At 34.6% G+C, this 20096-nt stretch overlaps 4 protein-coding genes across 5 annotated transcripts; 2 read left to right on the top strand and 2 right to left on the bottom strand.

Annotated features, from left to right (window-relative positions):
• The first annotated feature begins 389 nt into the window (after positions 1-389).
• LOC123311072 (luciferin 4-monooxygenase-like) lies at positions 390-7095 on the top strand. The gene is made up of 7 exons (XM_044894836.1): positions 390-568; positions 3272-3378; positions 3547-3792; positions 4692-4983; positions 5041-5231; positions 5677-5976; positions 6562-7095. Exons 1-7 carry the CDS (start codon positions 559-561, stop codon positions 7081-7083), a joined length of 1668 nt encoding a protein of 555 aa, XP_044750771.1. The 5' UTR covers positions 390-558; the 3' UTR covers positions 7084-7095.
• A 311-nt stretch (positions 7096-7406) lies between these two features.
• LOC123310888 (vam6/Vps39-like protein) lies at positions 7407-12786 on the bottom strand. 2 transcript variants are annotated; one of them, XM_044894574.1, is made up of 10 exons: positions 12661-12786; positions 12446-12604; positions 12217-12390; positions 12006-12106; positions 11463-11949; positions 11125-11273; positions 10477-11064; positions 9872-10363; positions 9245-9621; positions 7407-7578 (listed from the first exon to the last, which is right to left on the bottom strand). In XM_044894574.1, exons 2-10 carry the CDS (start codon positions 12519-12521, stop codon positions 7521-7523), a joined length of 2502 nt encoding a protein of 833 aa, XP_044750509.1. In that variant the 5' UTR covers positions 12522-12604; positions 12661-12786; the 3' UTR covers positions 7407-7520. The 2 variants fall into 2 exon arrangements, with proteins under 2 accessions (XP_044750509.1, XP_044750508.1); XM_044894573.1 differs by lacking the exon at positions 12661-12786 and having other exon boundaries at positions 12446-12647.
• Positions 12787-12853: 67 nt separating this feature from the next.
• Positions 12854-13981, top strand: LOC123310891 (probable RNA-binding protein 18). The gene is made up of 3 exons (XM_044894577.1): positions 12854-13235; positions 13315-13528; positions 13585-13981. Exons 1-3 carry the CDS (start codon positions 13153-13155, stop codon positions 13867-13869), a joined length of 582 nt encoding a protein of 193 aa, XP_044750512.1. The 5' UTR covers positions 12854-13152; the 3' UTR covers positions 13870-13981.
• A 282-nt stretch (positions 13982-14263) lies between these two features.
• LOC123310890 (cytochrome P450 6k1-like) lies at positions 14264-18546 on the bottom strand. The gene is made up of 4 exons (XM_044894576.1): positions 17539-18546; positions 15841-16056; positions 15322-15561; positions 14264-14661 (listed from the first exon to the last, which is right to left on the bottom strand). Exons 1-4 carry the CDS (start codon positions 18398-18400, stop codon positions 14486-14488), a joined length of 1494 nt encoding a protein of 497 aa, XP_044750511.1. The 5' UTR covers positions 18401-18546; the 3' UTR covers positions 14264-14485.
• Positions 18547-20096: the final 1550 nt, after the last annotated feature.

Here is a 20096-nt window from a genome sequence, read left to right as displayed (position 1 = left end):
CTCAAAATAGTTTCCACCTCGTTTTTACAGAAAACAGATGCTAGAATCTCTACAGTTCGCAGACTAGTATAGTTGAGCGTTATAATTAATAATATCTACCTGATTCATAAATATTGTGGCGGTATCGGATGTTTGAAATGACCATTACAATGAATAAAAGGAAATTTGTATGATATTCCACCAAACAATCGATTTAAATTTGCATATTGTTCGTTGATAATTAAATCAATGTCATTTATTCGCATAGGAACTCACTCTTATCGCCAAATTAAAAGTTCATAAACGATTCAATGCTATCTGCAAAAATGCGACAGAAGTTTTGAGACAATTGGTAAAAGCACAATATAAGTTTGTGTATACTTAGATTACTTAGATTGGGTAAGTGCGTGTTTGCCGTCTCGAGTATCTCAAGTATTGAAACAATTGAATATTGAAGTATATAATTCGAATTGATTACGTAATGCAACAGTAGCTTGGAGTCGGGAGGACTATAGAAATAAACGTATATAACTTAACGTGTGTAACAGTTTGTACCGTGCGTCCTCAGTCGAAGGAAGTATGAATAAAGGTGAGTCCATCAACTTATAAACAGTACATACTTTCGTGAGATTTGATGAGTGCAGGAACAGGTTCTTCAAAAATGACCTAAATTCAACGAAACTTGTACAATTCATCTTCTAGAAATCAAATAGGAAGTCTTTCATTGCATAAAATAATAGATATTTCAGCTTTTATAGAAAAAATAAGTAGAATTTAGGTACCTACCTATACCAAAATTTTCATGTCTTAGTGCTCTTTCGTACTGGAACTATGAATTTAAAATTTATACATATATACTAACGCTTATTGGTTGTTCTGGACTGGACTATTTGACCCGTTTCTTTCCATCAAAAATTTAATTCGCTCAATAGCTAAAATAATTTCATAACAAATGACAGCAACAGAGTAGAGTGAGGAAAATTTCAGTGTTATTTGATTCAGTTTTCATATATCGTGTGAAATTATTCAAGATTTTATAATTATTCTAGATAGAGATTTCGTTTACTCCAATAAAAAACTCAATTTTCGTAGGAAGATTTTCATTTTGAACAGGAACTTTTATAGGAAATAGCAAGCACAAATCGAATGAATGTATTTGACGATCCATTCATAATTATTTTACATTGAATAGGTGTTGGCCAAATTTCAAAGGCCTTCGCATCATTGTTACTTCCGGTTTCTTCTGTGATAGTACAACACATGAATTAATGAAAACATAATAAGAATTAGGTTAATTATTTACGAAAAAACTGAATATTTTTGGGCAGTGGATATACCTGCCTAGTCATTACAAATCAGAATTAGAAAAAAAAATTCTGAAGAAAAAGTATGAACTTCACCTTTATTTCCGAAAATCAATATGCAGTGCCTTTAACTAAGCTCTTATGTATCTGAGCGGAATGCGCATCATCTCCCAAAGCATTAACCATTAAGGTACCATTAGGTATATTCGTGCTCAAGGGCGTTCCTACACTGATTTTCTAGGAGGGGGTAGGAATTGAAAGAAAAATTAAAATTTCTAATTAAGACTTCAAATTACATTCTGTAGGTATCTCTAGGTAGCATTTGCAGTCCCATATTTTTTTTTCAAAATTGTACAAGGAATCTCTTCTTTACATTTCATTATAATATTGTTTTTTCCTAGTTTTTTTATATACAAAATTTTAAAAATCGAATTCGTTGTGGGCTCTGGGGGGGGGGGTAATTACCCCCTTTACCCCCCTCCCTCCGTAGGACCGCCCTTGTTCGTGCTGGAGAATGAGTTGCAGCAACTTCTTCTGTTATCATGATTTCTCCCATCTCTTGTAGTATTCGCTGGCCTTGGAATAATCTCATTTTCAAGTTGAAACACTGACTGTTTATGAGCAGTTAAACTTGAGAATTGATTCACTCTCTCGGATTTGTATAGCTGCTATTATATAACATGGGCATTTTGGTGCCCACAACTTTCTTGGATAATAAATTGTTGGGTGCAGAGTCCAAGATAACCCAAAGATTTTGTCAATCACACTTTTTTTTAAGATATGCTACATTTAGCATTTTTATTTTCAACTAATACAGGGTGAGTCTTTGATGATTTTTAAATATGTTTTAGCAGAAAATTCTCATGTCAAAAGAAAGACTTTTTCCCTTCAACATTTTTTCCAATTCAGATCGGTTGAAAAGAAATCTTCAAAAGAAATTTCATTTTCAGTTATATCTCACAAATTATATCATGCAATGGAGTGGTTTTCAAAATATAGTTTTTTCTGAACAACAAAGAGGAAATCTTTTTCCAACACAATATGCTTATTCTTCTATAAATAAGCGGTACATAAAACTGTTTGATCGCTCTAAAATCGCCGAACAAATGATTCACGTGTATAGATTAAATTAAACTACCGGAAATCGGAAGCGAACGCCATCCAAGGAGATTAGCGATAAACCGGTTCCATTTTTATTTAACTTCTTCAGTATTTGATTGATTCCAATCAAATCACAAAGCAAAGATTATAATATTTGGTCTTAAGCGCCCTCCCTCCAGATTGGGAACCACTTGGCTAGAATATCGCATGAAAAAAACTATTATGATTAATCGAAATGTATAAAGAGTTACATAACTTCATAATATCTATGTATTTTTGGAATTTTCACTAGGTATTGCTGTTCCATTAGGTCTTAATTTAGTATAGTAGCCAAATTGATAATTTGCTCAGAAATCAGAGTAAGGTACGACGTATATGGCTCCAGTAAATTGAACTCAAAACTAAACTTCCGAATGCTTTTCTTTTAGACTTCCAAATATTGGAAACATTTCGAATATTTTACAATGTAGAGTACTGAGTAGGTAGGTATACCTACTCTGCTTGTCCTTCATAAGTAACTCTCGATGTTTTATCGTTATGTCGATTATTCAAATGTTGCCATACAGTTTATGTTCTGGTATAGTTTGTAGAAATCATAATCAATGTCAGATCTGAATCAGAATCTGAATGATATTTTATTATAACTCTCTTTCATTGCAATTTCTTGTTCGAAAAATTATACTTTGTTCTCCGCTTTTTTGAAATTTATATCGGATACTTTGGTCCACTTTGGCCTGGATACCTATCCCATCTTTTCCAAATTCAACTCCATTAAAGTGACGCAAAACCTTTTTCCAAATTCACTTTCCTATACCTAGAAGAAAATATCGATATTTCCAATTTTTAAAATTTTTCCGATTACTAACAAAAATTGTATTTATTTTCAGATCCTGTAATATTACATGGACCTGAACTATTATATGAGCCAGGCAGAGGAGGCCTAGGATTCGAACTTTATCGCTCACTGCAGCTACATAAAGACAAAATTGGGCGAGTGAGTTTTTCACGAATATCATAATTCATAATATGTACATGGTGAAATATTTTTTGTTTTTAATTTCAACCTTCGTAATCGAGCAGGAAACAAAACAAAATTCTAAAGAAATAATAATTAGATAAGTTAGTTTCGTTAGAATTACAATTTTCATTTTTTTTTTTTTAGTATATCATTGAGACTGGAGAATCCTGCACGCATGGCGACATTTTCGTGAGAAGCAAGAAGCTGGCCATTTACCTGAAGTCAAAAAATCTCAAGAAAGATGACGTTGTTTGTCTGTGCAGCCAGAACCAGATTCACTCGACTGTACCATTTTTTGCAGCCAAATTTATCGACGTGGGATATGCCTCTATCGAACCAACCATGGCCGAGGAAGATCTTGTGTATCTTTTCGAATACATAAAACCTAAGGTGAGTTTTTTGTTTTTATATTCTAATTGTTGGTCATATATCTAGCGTCCTTAGTGATGTAAGGACACTGCATGAGAAAAGAGTATATTATTATTTTTGATTGTAAATTCAAATTGAGATATTTAATTGGCACTGCCAATCTTCGAGTATTCAACCCCTCAATGCTGATGTAAAAGTACACTGCACAAAAATTGAAGTGGATATATTGGAGAGAAAAATTACTTTTTTTGCATATGAAACAAATTTTCAGTATTGCTGTAAATGCCATGTGGAGAGGCGAAGGTTTGCGTAGGTATTACACACAAACAAAATATGGTCCTCATGACACTTAATGGCTCAATTAAATAAAAATTACAAGAAACTAATTTCTTGTTGGTGTATATTTTTGTGGTCCGTATGTGCGATAATTTATCGCACATATAAATAACGGGCTAATAATTGGAACACATCTGATGTCGTGTCTCTACACTTATACTCTACCTATGTACAATTATTAATTGTTAACTAGTTAAGATGAAGTAGATGAAGGAATTGTCATTTGATTTTTTCCGATGATGATCCATGCAATCCCCCTAAATAATCTGAAAACAACTGGCACATTTAGCCAAAAAAGTGATCTATAGTTGCCGAGGTTATACCTGTCCACAAGAAGGATGCCACCGATGATATAACTTTTTATAATCATCTACCTGATAGATTCAAATTGTTAAATGATAATCATTTCAAGAAGGAAATCAAGAAATTGTTGAGAAATGTTTTTATAGCACTGGTGAATTTCTATCTAGCTCTTTGAAATAGCCATCAGTCATTTCATTCATTTGCTGTATATTATTGACATGTCCTATACATCGGTGTAATGTCTAAAAGGATGAATAAATTTGTATTGTATTCTCCTATAGGTGCTATTTGTTGCTGAAAATGTGGAGGAGAAAATTGGAGAATGTTTGGTGAAATCGAATATTCAAGCGGAAGTTATCATTATAGGAAACTGCGAGAACAAACTATCTCTCGAAAAAATTGTATCGCAAACTGTTGATGAAGAGTTCACACCAGTGATAATCGAAAACCTTAAAGAAACCGCTGTATTATTCTTCAGCAGTGGAACCACGGGTAAACCAAAGGGCATTTGCTGCAATCATTATTCCCTTCTATCAAAAATTATCAATATTGGTGATCAGATCTTGGATACAGGTGATTATTGATCAATTCAGAGTCAGATTTTCCTTTAAAGCATTGCGAATTCAACAGGATCCTTCAATCTTAGCAACTTCACATTGACTCTAAGCGAAGATTCATACAGCAATACTCTAACATACTCTCCCATGTATTGGATTTCGGGAATATCTCTTGTGATTATGGCAACACTTCATGGATCAATTCTTACTATTGGAGCTACCTTCGACAGTGAGACACTCTGGGGAGCCCTAAAGAAGTACAAGGTGAGTTCTGAGTTATTTTTCATTGAATATAACGAAGGGAAATTATTCATCACCGAATACAATCACAAAAGTCCATAATGGGCCATTACTAAAATGAAACTAATTATACTTAGAAAACATAAAAGAAGCAGGAAAGCACAGAAGTGAATTCAGACATTCAGAGGCATCAGCGCGCTTGTTCAAATTCATATGCCCAAAGGTTTCAGTTCTTGATAAAAAAAAATGTGTTCAATACATTTTTAGACCAGTAGAGTTTTATCTCCAAATCTTACTACATTTCCTGTTTTCCTTACCTTTTTCTGACTACTGGAAAAATGGTTGCATGAATTTCCACCAAGAAGTTTCTTATTGCATGTGTGTGCATGTATCATAGGGGTACCCGCCTCCCTTGCCAACGTTCTGATTCGGCTGATTGGCACTGATTCATACTAAATCTTTTTTTCAGCCAACCGTCGTTTTTTTACCGCCAGGCCAAGTTACGGATATTTATTTGAAATGGAAAGAAAACTCATATGAAGTTAACGATAATTTGAAGTTGTTCGTGACAGGCGGTGGTCCAGTCCGACCCTATCATCTAGATTATATGGAACAAATGTTTCCGAAAGCCTACAACTTCCAAATGCTCGGTTTGACTGAGGCAACCGGTCTCATAACTTTGTTCAGTGTTAAAGACCCTAAAAGTAAGGTGTTGCAGAAGAAATACCCCGAATCTTGTGGACAAGTAGCGGCTGGAATTTCAATCAAGGTGAGTAAATAGTAAATCCCATAATCTCAATGCCAGCGCGTTCCTTCTCTCATCAAGAAAAGTTCACTTTGAAGTCCCTCAATAATTTCCAATGTCAATGGAATAAACTCATAAAAATGTGTTGACTGATAAAATATATGTAAAAGAAGAGAAGGCAGTACTATCTGCTTCTCCCTAGTCTATTAATCGTATCATATGACAATATGTGCCTTATGCCTACACAGGGTTCTCTCCAGATCCTCCATTCGAGCATATATACACCGTTTCATAAATAACTTGTCCACAGTGCCGTCTTAAATCGTGAAAAATTAAGTAATTTCACTTGAGAAATTTCATCTATTTTTATCTTAGTTTATAGTTTGGTAAGGGGGTTACATTTCACTTCGACCTCAAGGTCCACTGTGCCCCCATCAGAGCTGTTCTCGTAACAGCGCCCTCTATAGCTCACCCACCAGCTCTAGAGTTCCAATGAACTCCAGTATCAGAGAGGGCTATTTTTATGATAATTATTATCAGGTATATGAATTTTATCTTCTAACATCACTGCATCGACACAAATCAATATCTGAAAAAATTATCTTTCAGATCGTTGATGTGGATACAGAAGAACTATGTGGGTACAACCAGCAAGGAGAACTGCGAATCAACACTAAATTAATCATGAATGGCTACTATAAAATGGACTCAAGTTCTTGCTTCGATCAAGACGGCTGGTTCAAGACCGGCGATTTGGCATACATCAACGAGGAAGATTGTCTGGTTATAGTTGATAGACTCAAAGATATATTGCTCTACACTGTGTACAACATAAGAACATCAGTTATTGAAGACATTTTAGCGCAGCATCCTTCAGTTCACGAATGTTGCGTCATCGGCATACCTCACCCTGAAGACAACGAACATCCGATGGGCGTAGTAAAATTGAAAAACGGATTTAACGGCAAGACCACATCGGAGGAAATTTTAGATTTTTTTAACCAAAGAGTACCCTCTGACAGGTATAAAATAAGAGCAGGAGTTAAACTTGTAAATGAAATAGTTAAAACACCAACAGGAAAAATCAAAAAAGTTGCTATGAAAAAACTAATTCTTGAAAATCAATTATAGTTTTCTATTTCATTCGAATTGTTTTTGGAACATATCGAACTCATATTATACTTACTATCTACCTTCAGTAGATTCACAGCCTTCTCAAACATAAATGAAGACGGCTGTGATAAACCCTATTTAATTAAGATCGTATATTTTTCCCAACTATCATTTCTTTTAAGATCTAACTTTTTTTTGTTTATTATATGTATTTCATTTGCTAGGACCGTTTCAAGAACAAAAACGTCGAAATAAATTCAATTGTACCTAGTGTTTATTCAAAATAATGAAAAATACTCAATAACACCGAGAAACTTGAAAGTAATGATAAAAAAAACAGATTTGGGCAGTATAATATATTTTAGTTGATTTTTTTTCTATACATATGTATAAATATGAATAAATTTTATTATTTATATATAAATTTTTGGTAAGTGCATTGAAATAATCGATGATTACTTATCTTGACAAGAATAATGAACAACATCTCCATTTGGGTATCTCACCAGAGCGCTGAAAACAAATATTGCATAAAGAGGACGAGTATTTCAAATAAAAACTAAACTTTCAAGTTCAAATCAATATAACTGGAAATACGAGTACAGTGAAATGATGCAGCGACTTGATGCCGCTAAATTCTAGATTCTATTTTTGTGTTATTACAAGAAACTTAGTCATGACTCTAACTCATATGTTGAATATGTTATATTTGAAAATTTTTTATATATGCTATAACTATTCCTACTCCATTCAGGAATTATTGACAACCTGTCTGTGGGATATTGCATTCAAGTTGGTAATATTTTCAAAAGAAATCACACGCTAAGTGTTACGAACAAATAAAACAATACTATCTGAATACTCTAAAGTGATGAAAAGTGAAAACTAACTAGAATGAAGTGAAGTTCACTCTTCGCGAGAGAAGGATAGGATTTTACGATCGTTTCTAGATTCTGATGACGCCAAATGCGAACATCATTAATTTGACCGCTGCTGTCTTGCCTCAAAATAATCTTTTAAAGGCGGTTCCTTCTTTTTCCCCACAGACTGATGCCGATTCTCGTAAATGCAGTAGATAAGGCATACTAGGCAAGGAGCGCAGAGGCTAACCTCTAACCATATACTTCGTAATGTGGAAGCCAGGGCCCTATTTTATTGTATTGTATGATGAAGCGAAATTATCCCTATGCTCTTGAATTGAAATTATGCAAAAATAAACTAATTATAACTGAAATGCTATCGCTAGCCTATCCAGCGAACAGAAGTTCGAGCTGGTCCTTTTCACGACCATATCAGTCCTCATGCCCAACAGCTCGTCAGCTTCCAATTCGGCTGAGCTGATTAAGCACAAAAACTAGTTTTTCTGGGTAGGTCAGAGTTGAGTTGTAGAGTCTGTGAGATGCAAATATTTCCTTTCCTAGCACAAAAAGTAAAGGGAAGGGAAGTCTGATAGCATCTCCATAGTTGCAGTAGTAGTAGAGCGACGCTCTGTACAGAAACTCCAGGTAATGCTGGCAAAAGGAATTATCGTTTTTCCATAATTCTTTGACAAACCCAAAAGAAGTTTCTGGCTCTGTGGATTGATTCATCTACATGAGAGTTCCAGATGAGCTTCCTATTCAGGTTTACACCCAAATATTTGGTTCCCTCTACAAGTGGGATTGATTCGCTGTAGAGAATTGGAGGGGTAATTTGTAATTTCCTCTTCCTATTAAATGGTACAATCAAGGTTTTGCGACAAACCTGAACCTTGAATGATGGTCAATGTTTTCTGAAGGGCCGCTATGATGGTGTGACATCGTCACCGTTGGTCAGCAAATCAACTATGTCATCCGCGTATCCGTATGCTTGAACATATTCATCAAATATGCAGATTATTACGATTAGATCGTCGACCAAGAGTACCAAAGTAAAGAAACGCCGCCTCATGGCTTTGAATCTAAGAATCTCAGCGTAAAACGTGTCATTTCTATTAAAAAGTAGAAGCAACGCCCTGCATTTCATTTTCGTGATGTCTATCGAATTCCTGAAAATCTTTCAGGATATTTCCAACATTAACAACCATATTACCACTTTACATGCAGAACTCATTAAAAGAGCTTTATTTGATTGCTAGTAAATGAAACTTCTAACCTATGTAAAAACTATTATAACTTGATAAGAAATGCAAAATACATACCTCTGGTTTCCAAACCTTTTTTTGCAAACTGGACAGACGTTAAGTTCAGTAATCAAAACTTTCTGAGCTTGCAACCTAAATCTCAACTCTTGACATTGCAGGTGCTCTGCATATAAAAGCCCTTTCAGCAGTTGGGCTCTTCTCCTTTCTGATATAGATTTGTGGAGAGCCTTAAGCAGAAATGATTGAATTCTTCCAATAGGTACATTTTCTGGTAAATAACTAAGTGTTTCAATGGGATCTAATTGGGTCGCGTGTTCATCCATGATTTTCAAAGCCAATTCCACATCTGGTGTAGCAGTTTTCGGGGACAAAATACTGCTGGGCGGGGGACATGAGTCTGGGTCTAAGATTTGCTTGATGAGAGAAACATAAACCTGAACATGGAAAGACAATAAGATTAATAGGGATATGACGTCTCATTCAAGATAAGAAAACATATTATTTGAGTTTTTTGTTTTTATTTGTGGAGATACAAGCTGTTGCACACAAAATGTTACTGATTAAGTGGGGTTTCAGAAATATTTTTCTGCAGATAATCTTCATTGATACATTTTTTCCGACTTGAAATTTCAGTAGCCTTTTTGATTTCTTATATTTCTCAGTCCTCAATAGAAAACTACTCACCCCTTTACATTTCGAATTATTTGCATCATACACCTTTTCACAATACTTCAATGCTTTTTCAATATCTCCCAATACTCTGATATAAATAGCCAACGACTCATCATGCCTTCCTAATCTGCCCAAAATCACAGCCCTTTCCTCGAGAAAACCTTCATTTGGAAACTGTGCCAGGACAGACTCTGCAATATAGTTTTGACTCTTTTCCAAAAATTCTAACAGCAAGCGTCTAGATACATCAGTTTGTTCTTGCATTGATCTCTCCCTATACTGATGCACCAATGCATTGTGAAATAATGGATTAGTATCTTTCCACACATGGACAACATGTTCAAGGTAAGGAATGACTACACTTGGGTGAGATCTCAGAAGGAAATCTAAAACCCGAGGCTTTGGTGGTTGCTCATCATCTGGATTGTATTCGATAAAAATACGTAGGCCCTCCTCTGGAGCTTCAGTCAGCACCCAATTTGCAAATTCCAGAATGAGACCAACCTGCAATATAATATTATAATAACAATATTAATGAAGGCTTTTATTTTACCAAAAAACATCACAAACGAAATGACATGTTTCTTTAGTTGTAACTAAAGAGTGATAAGACTTGCCTGATCTGGACCTAAATGCTGCAAATACTTAATTGTCCTCTCAATTGCTTTTTCAGATTTAAGCAGCTCTAAAGCTTTACGATGCTGGCCTTTAGTTTGATACAATATTACTAACTCATTATGTCGCCCCATTTTCCTTAATACCTTTTCAGCTTCTGATAAATGACAATAATTCAGTCTCAACAGAGGGGCCACAAGAGCATCATTTGTTTGCAAATAGCACTTCAATAGGGTAGTATCAATAATCTGAAGTAAATGCAAAGCAGTTTTACTCTTTGCATCATTATTATTTGCCACTTCCAGTTTAAGAGGGTGTCTTATATCAGTCAAATAATCTATGAGGGCCAATAATCCTGTTTCCAAGTCCTTACCAACCAATGGTGGACCGGCAAGGGGATTATTCTCTCCACTTTGATGAGGTAAAAGCTCAGGGAAAAGTCTTATAACATCATAAGGATCAGTTTTCAATTTTTGAAATTCCTTCATGCTTTCATGAAATTGTTTGTTAGAAAAGAGATCATAGGCCAATAGAGTCTGTATATGATGAACTTTTTCTCTTTTGTCATCTTCACACTCATCAGAAATTGCCTACAAAATAATAAAATATTTGACAATCCTATAGGCAAGGAAAATACAAAGAGTACTCACAGTTAATTTGAGAGCTAATTGAAATTGTTTAGAATCTAGTAACAGTTTCCTCTGTTTTGCAATATTGACACTAGTTATAGCCCAAACTTGACTTAAATTAGCTGCATATACACGTCCTTGATTGCATGATACTAAAAATCTCACTTTGGCTAAAAAATTTACATATTAAGAATATAACAAAACAAAAGCAGCATATATTTTATGTGATACCTAGTTTAAAAGATACCATTACAGAAGATTTGAGATAAGAAAATTTTAGAAGTTTCACATTTCAACTGTTTGTTCCTCAAAGATTATTTTATCACAGTTCTCACAACTGAAGAAGGATAATCACTTACTCATCTCACTCAAAGTTTGGGTAAGACCTGCTGCATCAGGAGTTTTAACTTCAACTTTATCTGGAAGGGCTGCCAGAACATATGGTTCATCCCAAGCTAATGCAAGAGGCACATCTGACCATCTGAGAGCCGTAGTAATTTCTGTTTCACCCTTAACATTCACAAAAACTGTTTGAGAGTCTCTACAAAGAGCATATGCTCTTTCTGAAACTTTAACCATGCAGGGATCACTGGAACGACTCCCACTTGTTGGAAATAGTTCAGAATGTTTATTATCAGTCAACTCTACAAGAGCATATTCCCCTTTATAGCCAATACAAAGTGATTCTTGAGACCAAATAACACTTCTTGGAACCTCACTTAAGTTTATATCTTCACCCAACTGCATGAATTCATTATTTTTCAAATAATAGAGCTGTAGTTTTCTTTTTACAACAACCGCCATCCGAACAAGGACAGCACCACCACCAGTCAAGGACTTCTCCCTCTAAAAGTTTCATAGATTCAATATAACACTTAGTACTTCTTACTATGCACACTTACCCTTATATTCAAGGTGAAGTAGGTGGCACCCCGAGTACGTTGAATTTGCGTTATTAAATTGAAATTTATAGAATTAATGTCATGAACTTGTACAATATTGTCTGTAATGAAACACATTCAATCAAATCCTTAGATTATATTAAACAAAATGAACATTTTCAAACAGAAATTCATTATTTATGATTTATCCAATGCTTGGGACATAACTCACCTGTGAGACATATCAGTAGCTGATAGTCAGGAACTACTTCTAATTGGGAAATTGCTTTTTTACTGAAAGATTTATTCAATCTCATCAGTTGAACATTATACTTTTCTTCCGTACCTGATTCTACATTGTACATAAATAGAAATCCTTGTCGTGTTCCAATAAGAAGATTGTCATCTGCATTAAAATAAAAAATCACGAATTTTGTAATAACATGGCCAATTCAACGTACCATAAGCAGCCACTGATTCAACTTGGCTAGATAATGAAATTAAAGGATAAATCTCATAAGCTTCATGATTCACCATCTTCAACTCTTTATACGAGAAGGCAATTCAATACATTTAAACTATAGTTTTACCATTCGGTCTCTTATTATAATAAGGATAAGCTGAAGCTGAACCTTACAATATAAAAACCAAAGATTATAGGTAATCTTTAATAAACCTTCACCAGTTTTCTGGCTTATTCTTTGGTCATTTTAATTTTGGAGGTTGACAACAGTAAAATTTCTGTCATAATTTCAAAACAAATATCAGATGATTTCCCCCACCACCACTTATCTTACATTGTTCATACATTTACATTTTTTTCTTATTTTCTCAATAGATACATATATAGACAACCTAATAGATAGATAACAATTGTTTGTAGAAATGTTAATTTTTTTCTTAGTGTCGAAAATTCCTGTTTTCGTCTTATTAATTTGACAAGAATTTATTGACTGTGGAGTGTGGGGGAAAGGGAAAACTGCATTGCTTCTGTGATAAACATAGAACATGAAGAGAAGGAATGAAGAGAGCAGTGAAGAGAGAAAATATTTTTAAACTCTACCCACCATATTTTCTTAACTCTAATATTAGAAGAATGTGGGTCTAATGGTAATGGTCGGAAAAGCGAAGGAATAGGTACAAAATCGGATCTCATAATTTCACGGAGATGTCAACAGAAGTCGAAGAATCGAACAAAAAAATTAAAGACTGGAGGTTATGGATTGGAAATTTAGATTTTCGAATCACTGAGTAAGTATCTACTGGAATAGAAAAAACTGAAAAATTAGTAAACATAACAAATTTACTAAAACAAACTTTTTTCCAACTGGTATCAACTTCTGAAACTTGTGCAAAAACATGGTGATATTGCGAAGTTTGACTTACTTTTTCACCGAACTGGACCACAAGCCGGACAACCTAGAGGCTATGCTTTTGTTACTTACATGAAAGAAGAGGATGCACTCAAAGCTAAGGACAAATTACATAATATGTTGGTTGGACAAAAGAAAATCATTGTTGCTTGGGCACATAGTATTAATGACGTAAGTGAATAATTTATTTTAGAAATCTTCCGATTATTCAGGTGTATCTTATTCAGGAGGAAATCACAAAACCTCGACAAGAAATTGTAATACCTGCCTTAGCTATGGCTAAACCAGTGATAAAAAATGACAGGGAATCTCAAATACAAGCAATAGAAGCCAAATTAAAGTTATTGGAAGAAAAATCTACATCTGAGCTGAAAATTAACGATACAGTAGCAACTAAACCACCAGTTATAGCTCAATATCAGTATAATAAAATTCAGAGCAAACTGAAAACGAAGGTTTTCGATTTGAAAAAATCTAATCCTTACAAAAAGAGCCATAATAATCGTAGATAATAGTTAATTTTTTATATTTATAGTACAAACTGGTTGTTTGAATGAGTTTTTGTGATTTATATATGCAGTATTTTTTTGAATCAGCATTATGAATAAAAATAACATTGATAAATCTATTCTATTCAATATCCCTAAATTTATACTAACGGCCCTATTCTGTAACTTCAGATCGAACCGAGATGGTATGCATCAAATTGAAATTTCCCAGACAAATGGAGCTATGTCTTGTACATTTCTATTCAATGCATACCATCTGTATTTGCAGAAACTTTAAATATTTGCAATGATAAACCCAAAGTTTCTTCATATTTCAATTGATTTTCTGAAAGTGTTGTGATTTCATTATACTGAAAATGTGTGTTTTCTCTCTGCCAAAAATCAATACTACATCCTCTAAAAAAATAACATTCATTTTATTATCTTATTATATTATATCCTCAACTATTGTTGAACAATTCTACAGTACTCCATATACAGTTTGTTTTATATCACTATCATTGAAAAAAATTGGGGACTGAGGACATACATTATTTTAGATTATGAGCATAATTCAAATACAGTATTAATCTTTTCAACATGCATTAACACCTACCAAATGGTAGTTGATTCAATTTCTTCAAAAAAGTGGATCTGTTGCAATAAAACTCATCTTTAACTTTTCAAGAGGTTGTGGGATAGTGGATTTGGTGTTGAACAAAAGGGGAACTGGTGTTTCATCTGTTGAATGAACCTCAAACTCTCTCAAAACTCTTATAATCGCTAACTTAGTGGCCAGAAGACCAAAACGGCGACCTGAAAATTATATTAATTATTATTGATCAGAATTAATTCATATACAACATCCATTGATTTAAAAAACAATATGTTACGATCTCAATCGAACAAGCCAACCACCATCAATTGTTGAGTCATTGTTGGTTATCATTTTGGTCTTAAATTCTTTTAGAATTCAATGGAAGGCCACAAGGAACATAATCAAAACCGGTTATTCGATTGAAATCAATTTGTGTTCCATCAGCATAGCAAATCATGTGTTCTTAAATTTCGTTTTTTCTCTTATTCCATTTATGTAAAGGAGAAAGTGAAGACCGCATCGCCGTTTCCATTCTCATCACTTCTTCACTCACCTTTACCCTCTGGGATTTATTTATAAGATAGTCTAAGCTGTACCGTGAACACCAATTTCATTCAGCTCTTTGAGAAGTCGTTTATAGGAAAACTAAATCTATTTGACTCAACAATAGTCAGGTTGTTTGTACAACAGCCTTCTAAAGTATAGACGGCTGTTGTACCAAACAGTGACTCTTTGGTACAACAGCCGTCTATACTATTTGTACAGTGCAAGTTGTTGACTTGATAGTGCATGGTCTTCCTAGACGATTGGTGGGGTTAGGCGACTCAAAACAGTAAATGGTGAATGAACTTGTTTATAGGGGGATATTGTTTACCTACCTATACATGCTCTGGGCCCATGACCAAAAGATAAATATGATATGTCTTCCTTATAAGACTCGAATCTCTCTGGTATGTATTCTTCTGGTTCTTTGAAATTCCGCGGATCATTTTGTATGCCACTCACTGGTAATAATATTACTACTCCCTTTTCTATGATAACATCAGTTGAAGGTATTTTGTAGTCTCTGGTGCAAACCCTGTCTATTATGGGAACTGGTGAATACTTCCTCATGGTTTCTGTTGATTGAACACATGTATTAATGGGCTTTTTTGACGTCAAAGTCCAAGTTTAATATAAATTTACTTCAATTTCAATGAAAATCTCAGGTCAAGTTTAAAACAAATTCAATATTTACTTGACCTTTTTCCTGTTGGACGAAAGAAAAAAAATTTATTGGGAGAGGCAGTCTCTGATAGGGGTAACTTCGCGACAAGCAGAATTTCAACAATCTCTTTGCGCACGCTATTACTGATTCCTGTTACTTATTTTTTAATTTTTTTAACAGTCAATTCTACCTTTCATTACCATATCCAGGTAGCTCATTTCCCCAACTGATTCTATGGTGAGTTTTCCATCATGTTTCTCAATTGTATCTTTTATATCCTTCCTGAGTTTTCTTTGAATATCTGGATTCAGACATAGCGAATAAAGTGTGAAAGCAATGGTTGATGCTGTTGTTTCAAATCCTGCCACAAAGAATATGAGAGCTTGTGCTATCACTGCATCCCCCTCTGAAACAATTATATTAGAAATTGAAGAGGGAAATTAATATCTAATAAAGAGATATGTCTAATATACAGGGTCTTTCATAAGCACCAGAACGGATGAATAACTCGGCTGGAGAGCATGTTAGAGAAATAATAGTTTTCATATAAATGAGGTCTATTTCTTGACCTTTAAGGTCATTGCAAAATCATATAATATTTTTTAATTAGGATCATATATACGCAAAAATTTTAGGGTTGGACCATAGCCCTCTTAAACACAGGTGTTAAGACTGTTAAGAGGGCTGTGGTTGGACATATAGTGTCTGCTCCTGCAAGGTCAAACTATCGAGCATAAAAACACAAGGGGTTCACTTAAGGCCATGTCTGAACGAATAATTTTTCGGTCTTTTCATTTCTGGTATCAACCATATATTATATGATCCTATTTGAAAAATCATATTTGATCTTAAAATGATCTTAAAGGTAACGGTCAAGTCACTTACAGCCAGGAAACAATATACAGGGTGGCCATTTGAAAACGAAACAGACGAGATTACAGACGAAATAAATTTTTTCGATAGAAATGCTCGGACAGGTCGATTTCTGTTTCGAGGGGGACAACTTAGGATGTAGGTTACGGACGCATAGCGCTTCAACCCTTGCTACTACAACCCTCACCCCCAATTTTTGAATAGGGAAGATGGGGTGAGTGATACCTCATTTGAAAGGTATTTTTATACTGATTTCAGCACAGTAATTGTTTTTTCATTTTATGCATTAAATATATATAAATATAAAAATATTTCTGTGGCATCATTAATGATTTGATTTTCTTACCTGGTAATCTGATTAGAGATATGTACGTATTTGGACTTTTTGGAAATTTCTATCGATCAAGTGTTACCGCATGTTATTGGAAATACTGCAAATTATATCGAAGATAATTTAGATTGAGTTTCAGCTAGCAAGATTGAGCTCCTTCGCAATACGCTTTGTTTGTTCGACATCTTGATTAAAGATTTCTATGTCAGTGGATTGGAGGAAGGAAGCCACAGTCATGGTTGTTTTGAAGCTCAAAATGTCGATTTTTCACAAAAAAACACTTCAAGTGCCATGAAAACACCACTTCATTTTCAAATACTTAGTTGAGAAGATTTCGAGAACTAATGCATAAAATGAAAAAACAATTACTGTGCTGAAATCAGTATAAAAATACCTTTCAAATGAGGTATCACTCACCCCATCTTCCCTATTCAAAAATTGGGGGTGAGGGTTGTAGTAGCAAGGGTTGAAGCGCTATGCGTCCGTAACCTACATATTAAGTTGTCCCCCTCGAAACAGAAATCGATCTGTCCGAGCATTTCTATCGAAAAAATTTATTTCGTCTGTAATCTCGTCTATTTCGTTTTCAAATGGCCACCCTGTATACAAAAACGTAAGTATGAAACATGCTCTCCAGCCGAGCACTTTGGTAGCTAATGTTGATTTGATGATGAAATACATTACCAAACTTCGTGCGCTCACAAAATTCCTTATTCTTCCTCAGCTCGACAATAATGTCCATGAGATCATTTCCTTCTATTTTATCTTCTTCTCTTATCCTTATGCATTCCCAAAAAACAGTCCTCAAGAAATTCAAAACTTCCGGATCGAACAATTTGATTTTGAATATTCGAACGAACGAGTGGAAGAAGAAGTAACACAAATATCTGAAGGAGGTGATAAGACGAGTGTCGAATATCTTTTGTGCTATCATCAAGAATTCGCCATTTTCTATCTCCAACGATTTCGATTCGATTCCGAAAACACACTTGGCTATTAGATCCACCGAAAATTTGCTACTTATGTCTTTAACATCCAGATTGACTAGTTTGTTGGCTACGATGTGATTGCACATTGATATGGCCAAATTATCCATTGCGCTGAACATGGTTTTCACTTTAGATGGGCTGAAATAAGGGCTCATTTTTGCTCTTATCGTCTTCCATTTGTCCCCTTTCTCTATAAATAGCATGTGGGCGGTAGCAGGGTCATGTTCTGATGCGTACATGACCCGGTCCACAAAATGATCAAAATCTTTCACAAGAATATGTTTCATTAAATTAACGTCTTTGATGATTAGTGCTGGTTTCGAAAAGAGGAATATTCCAAAGAACGGAACGTCCATATCGTTATAAATCTTCTCAAAAAATCCAGCCATGTCGTACTTATGAAGGATGACGTCCATCAAGTTGCCCACAAAGGGGCTTGGTTTGATGAAAGGTACATTTCTTTTTCGCCAGTAATCGAAATTTCTTGAAATATATAGATGTACCAGATATAATAAAAATAAGATAAGAAGTAGAATCTCAACGAACCAGTACATCATGTATCAGAAAAAGTGATAAAATTGTATTTCTATTATTCACCAACTGAACACTTCGTCTGCTGTATCACAAATAAATTATCGAATAGATTAATACGTAGAATCATTAGGAGCCTTGTGAGCTCGATGAATGATAATTAGGTAATGCTTTTCAAAGCAATCATCCGAACCTGTTCCTATAAAAACATCATTTAAAATTTGACTTGGTGCCGAAATAAAAACATTCTCCTTGAAAGTGTTTTGTTCATTCAAGTAATATCGTTCGATGATCAGATAGAGAGATAGATAGATAGATTTATTTATTCTCAAGAACATTTACATTATGTAAAGAGATAACGTCAAATAAAACGAAAGTAAAAAATCATAACTTATAAGTAAATGTGGAGCGCTCAGATCTAAGATGAGAGGAACTCCTGAACGCTGTAGGGTTCTTTTTCCATCAGAAATTGTTTCAAATCAGATTTGAAAATTTTTATGGTTTGGATGGGTCTAGGAATTTTATTGAAAAGATTAATGCAGATATACTCTGCATTTTTCTCCAGTTAGCGTTAGATTATGTTTCGGATAATGCAAAGGGAACATGCGCCTGGTTCTATTTAAGTTCTCATATGAACTGAAATAAATTTCTCTATTTTTATGGAAAAATAAAAGACATCTGTAGATGAAAAGACCAATAAGTGTCAAAACTTTGTTCTTTTTGAAATGACCACGACAAGACTGCCTGTAAGATAGGCCATAGATTACACGAATAGCCGATTTCTGATTAATTATTATTTGATCGACACCAGTACACCCCCCCCCCCCCAAGCAATTAGGCCATAGATTACACGAATAGCCGATTTCTGATTAATTATTATTTGATCGACACCAGTACACCCCCCCCCCCCCCAAGCAATTATTCCGTAAGTTAGAAATTGGAAATTAGCATAGTACAGCTACTTATTATTTGTGTTCTGTGTAGTACAGTATCTCTAGGACATTACGATCCACTTGCCTCGCCATCACTCTCAAAGAATACACGACTGAGACTAGCTTTGGTTTGAGATACGCTAAGTGTTCATTCCAAGTCAAATTGGAATCAATAATCACACCCAAAAATCTTGTGTTAGAGGAAATGGGAACAGTGTGATCCAGAAGGTCCATCGACTTGGGATAATTTGTAGGCTTTCTAGATGCGGAAAAAAACATACACTCTGTTTTGGTGAAATTTAATATGAGGCTCTTTCTTTGACACCACTTATATACAGACGCCGCTGTTAGTTTAGCCGTTAAAGTGACTGAGTTTACATCGTTTTCTCGAATAATGAAACTTGTATCATCCGCAAATGTTACTGAGGAGATGAGGTCATTCATATAAATTAAAAAGAGTAGCGTACCAAGTATACTACCTTGGACCACGCCGTTCTCTAATACCTCGTCGTTCGACAAAAACGTTTTCCCTTCAATCTCTATTTCTACCCTCTGTATCCTTTCCTTAAAAAAATTACGGAAGATTTCCAATTGTTTGTCTCTTATACCATAAGCTTTCAACTTTTCCAATAATGTCAGATGGTCAACCATGTCAAATGTCTTGGAGAAATCGGGAAAGATTCCTAAAGGGATTTGCCCCCCCTCCAAAGCACCCATGATGGTTCGAGTCAACTCAAAAATTGCCGTTTCGACACTTTTACCCTTCATTGATGGTATCATGGATAGAAAC

The sequence above is a fragment of the Coccinella septempunctata genome, chromosome 4 (assembly GCF_907165205.1).
Source record: "Coccinella septempunctata chromosome 4, icCocSept1.1, whole genome shotgun sequence".
In the NCBI taxonomy this organism is placed as follows: domain Eukaryota; kingdom Metazoa; phylum Arthropoda; class Insecta; order Coleoptera; family Coccinellidae; genus Coccinella; species Coccinella septempunctata.
This window is presented reverse-complemented; position numbering and strand designations above follow the sequence as displayed.

What these genes read in the sequence shown, in the direction of transcription:
- LOC123311072 (XM_044894836.1), top strand. An exon ending in TCGAATACATAAAACCTAAG is followed by an intron (nt 3,793 to 4,691) that starts GTGAGTTTTTTG and finishes ATTCTCCTATAG; the next exon opens with GTGCTATTTGTTGCTGAAAA. An exon ending in GAGCCCTAAAGAAGTACAAG is followed by an intron (nt 5,232 to 5,676) that starts GTGAGTTCTGAG and finishes TCTTTTTTTCAG; the next exon opens with CCAACCGTCGTTTTTTTACC.
- LOC123310888 (XM_044894574.1), bottom strand. Translation starts at nt 12,521, where the DNA reads ATGGTGAATCATGAAGCTTATGAGATTTATCCTTTAATTTCATTATCT. An exon ending in ACTTCACCTTGAATATAAGG is followed by an intron (nt 11,950 to 12,005) that starts GTAAGTGTGCAT and finishes TGAAACTTTTAG; the next exon opens with AGGGAGAAGTCCTTGACTGG. An exon ending in AAAAGGTTTGGAAACCAGAG is followed by an intron (nt 7,579 to 9,244) that starts GTATGTATTTTG and finishes ATTTGTTTTCAG; the next exon opens with CGCTCTGGTGAGATACCCAA.
- LOC123310891 (XM_044894577.1), top strand. Translation starts at nt 13,153, where the DNA reads ATGTCAACAGAAGTCGAAGAATCGAACAAAAAAATTAAAGACTGGAGG. An exon ending in TTAGATTTTCGAATCACTGA is followed by an intron (nt 13,236 to 13,314) that starts GTAAGTATCTAC and finishes TTTTTCCAACTG; the next exon opens with GTATCAACTTCTGAAACTTG. An exon ending in GGGCACATAGTATTAATGAC is followed by an intron (nt 13,529 to 13,584) that starts GTAAGTGAATAA and finishes TATCTTATTCAG; the next exon opens with GAGGAAATCACAAAACCTCG.
- LOC123310890 (XM_044894576.1), bottom strand. Translation starts at nt 18,400, where the DNA reads ATGATGTACTGGTTCGTTGAGATTCTACTTCTTATCTTATTTTTATTA. An exon ending in CCTGGATATGGTAATGAAAG is followed by an intron (nt 15,562 to 15,840) that starts GTAGAATTGACT and finishes TTCAATCAACAG; the next exon opens with AAACCATGAGGAAGTATTCA. An exon ending in TGGGCCCAGAGCATGTATAG is followed by an intron (nt 14,662 to 15,321) that starts GTAGGTAAACAA and finishes TATAATTTTCAG; the next exon opens with GTCGCCGTTTTGGTCTTCTG.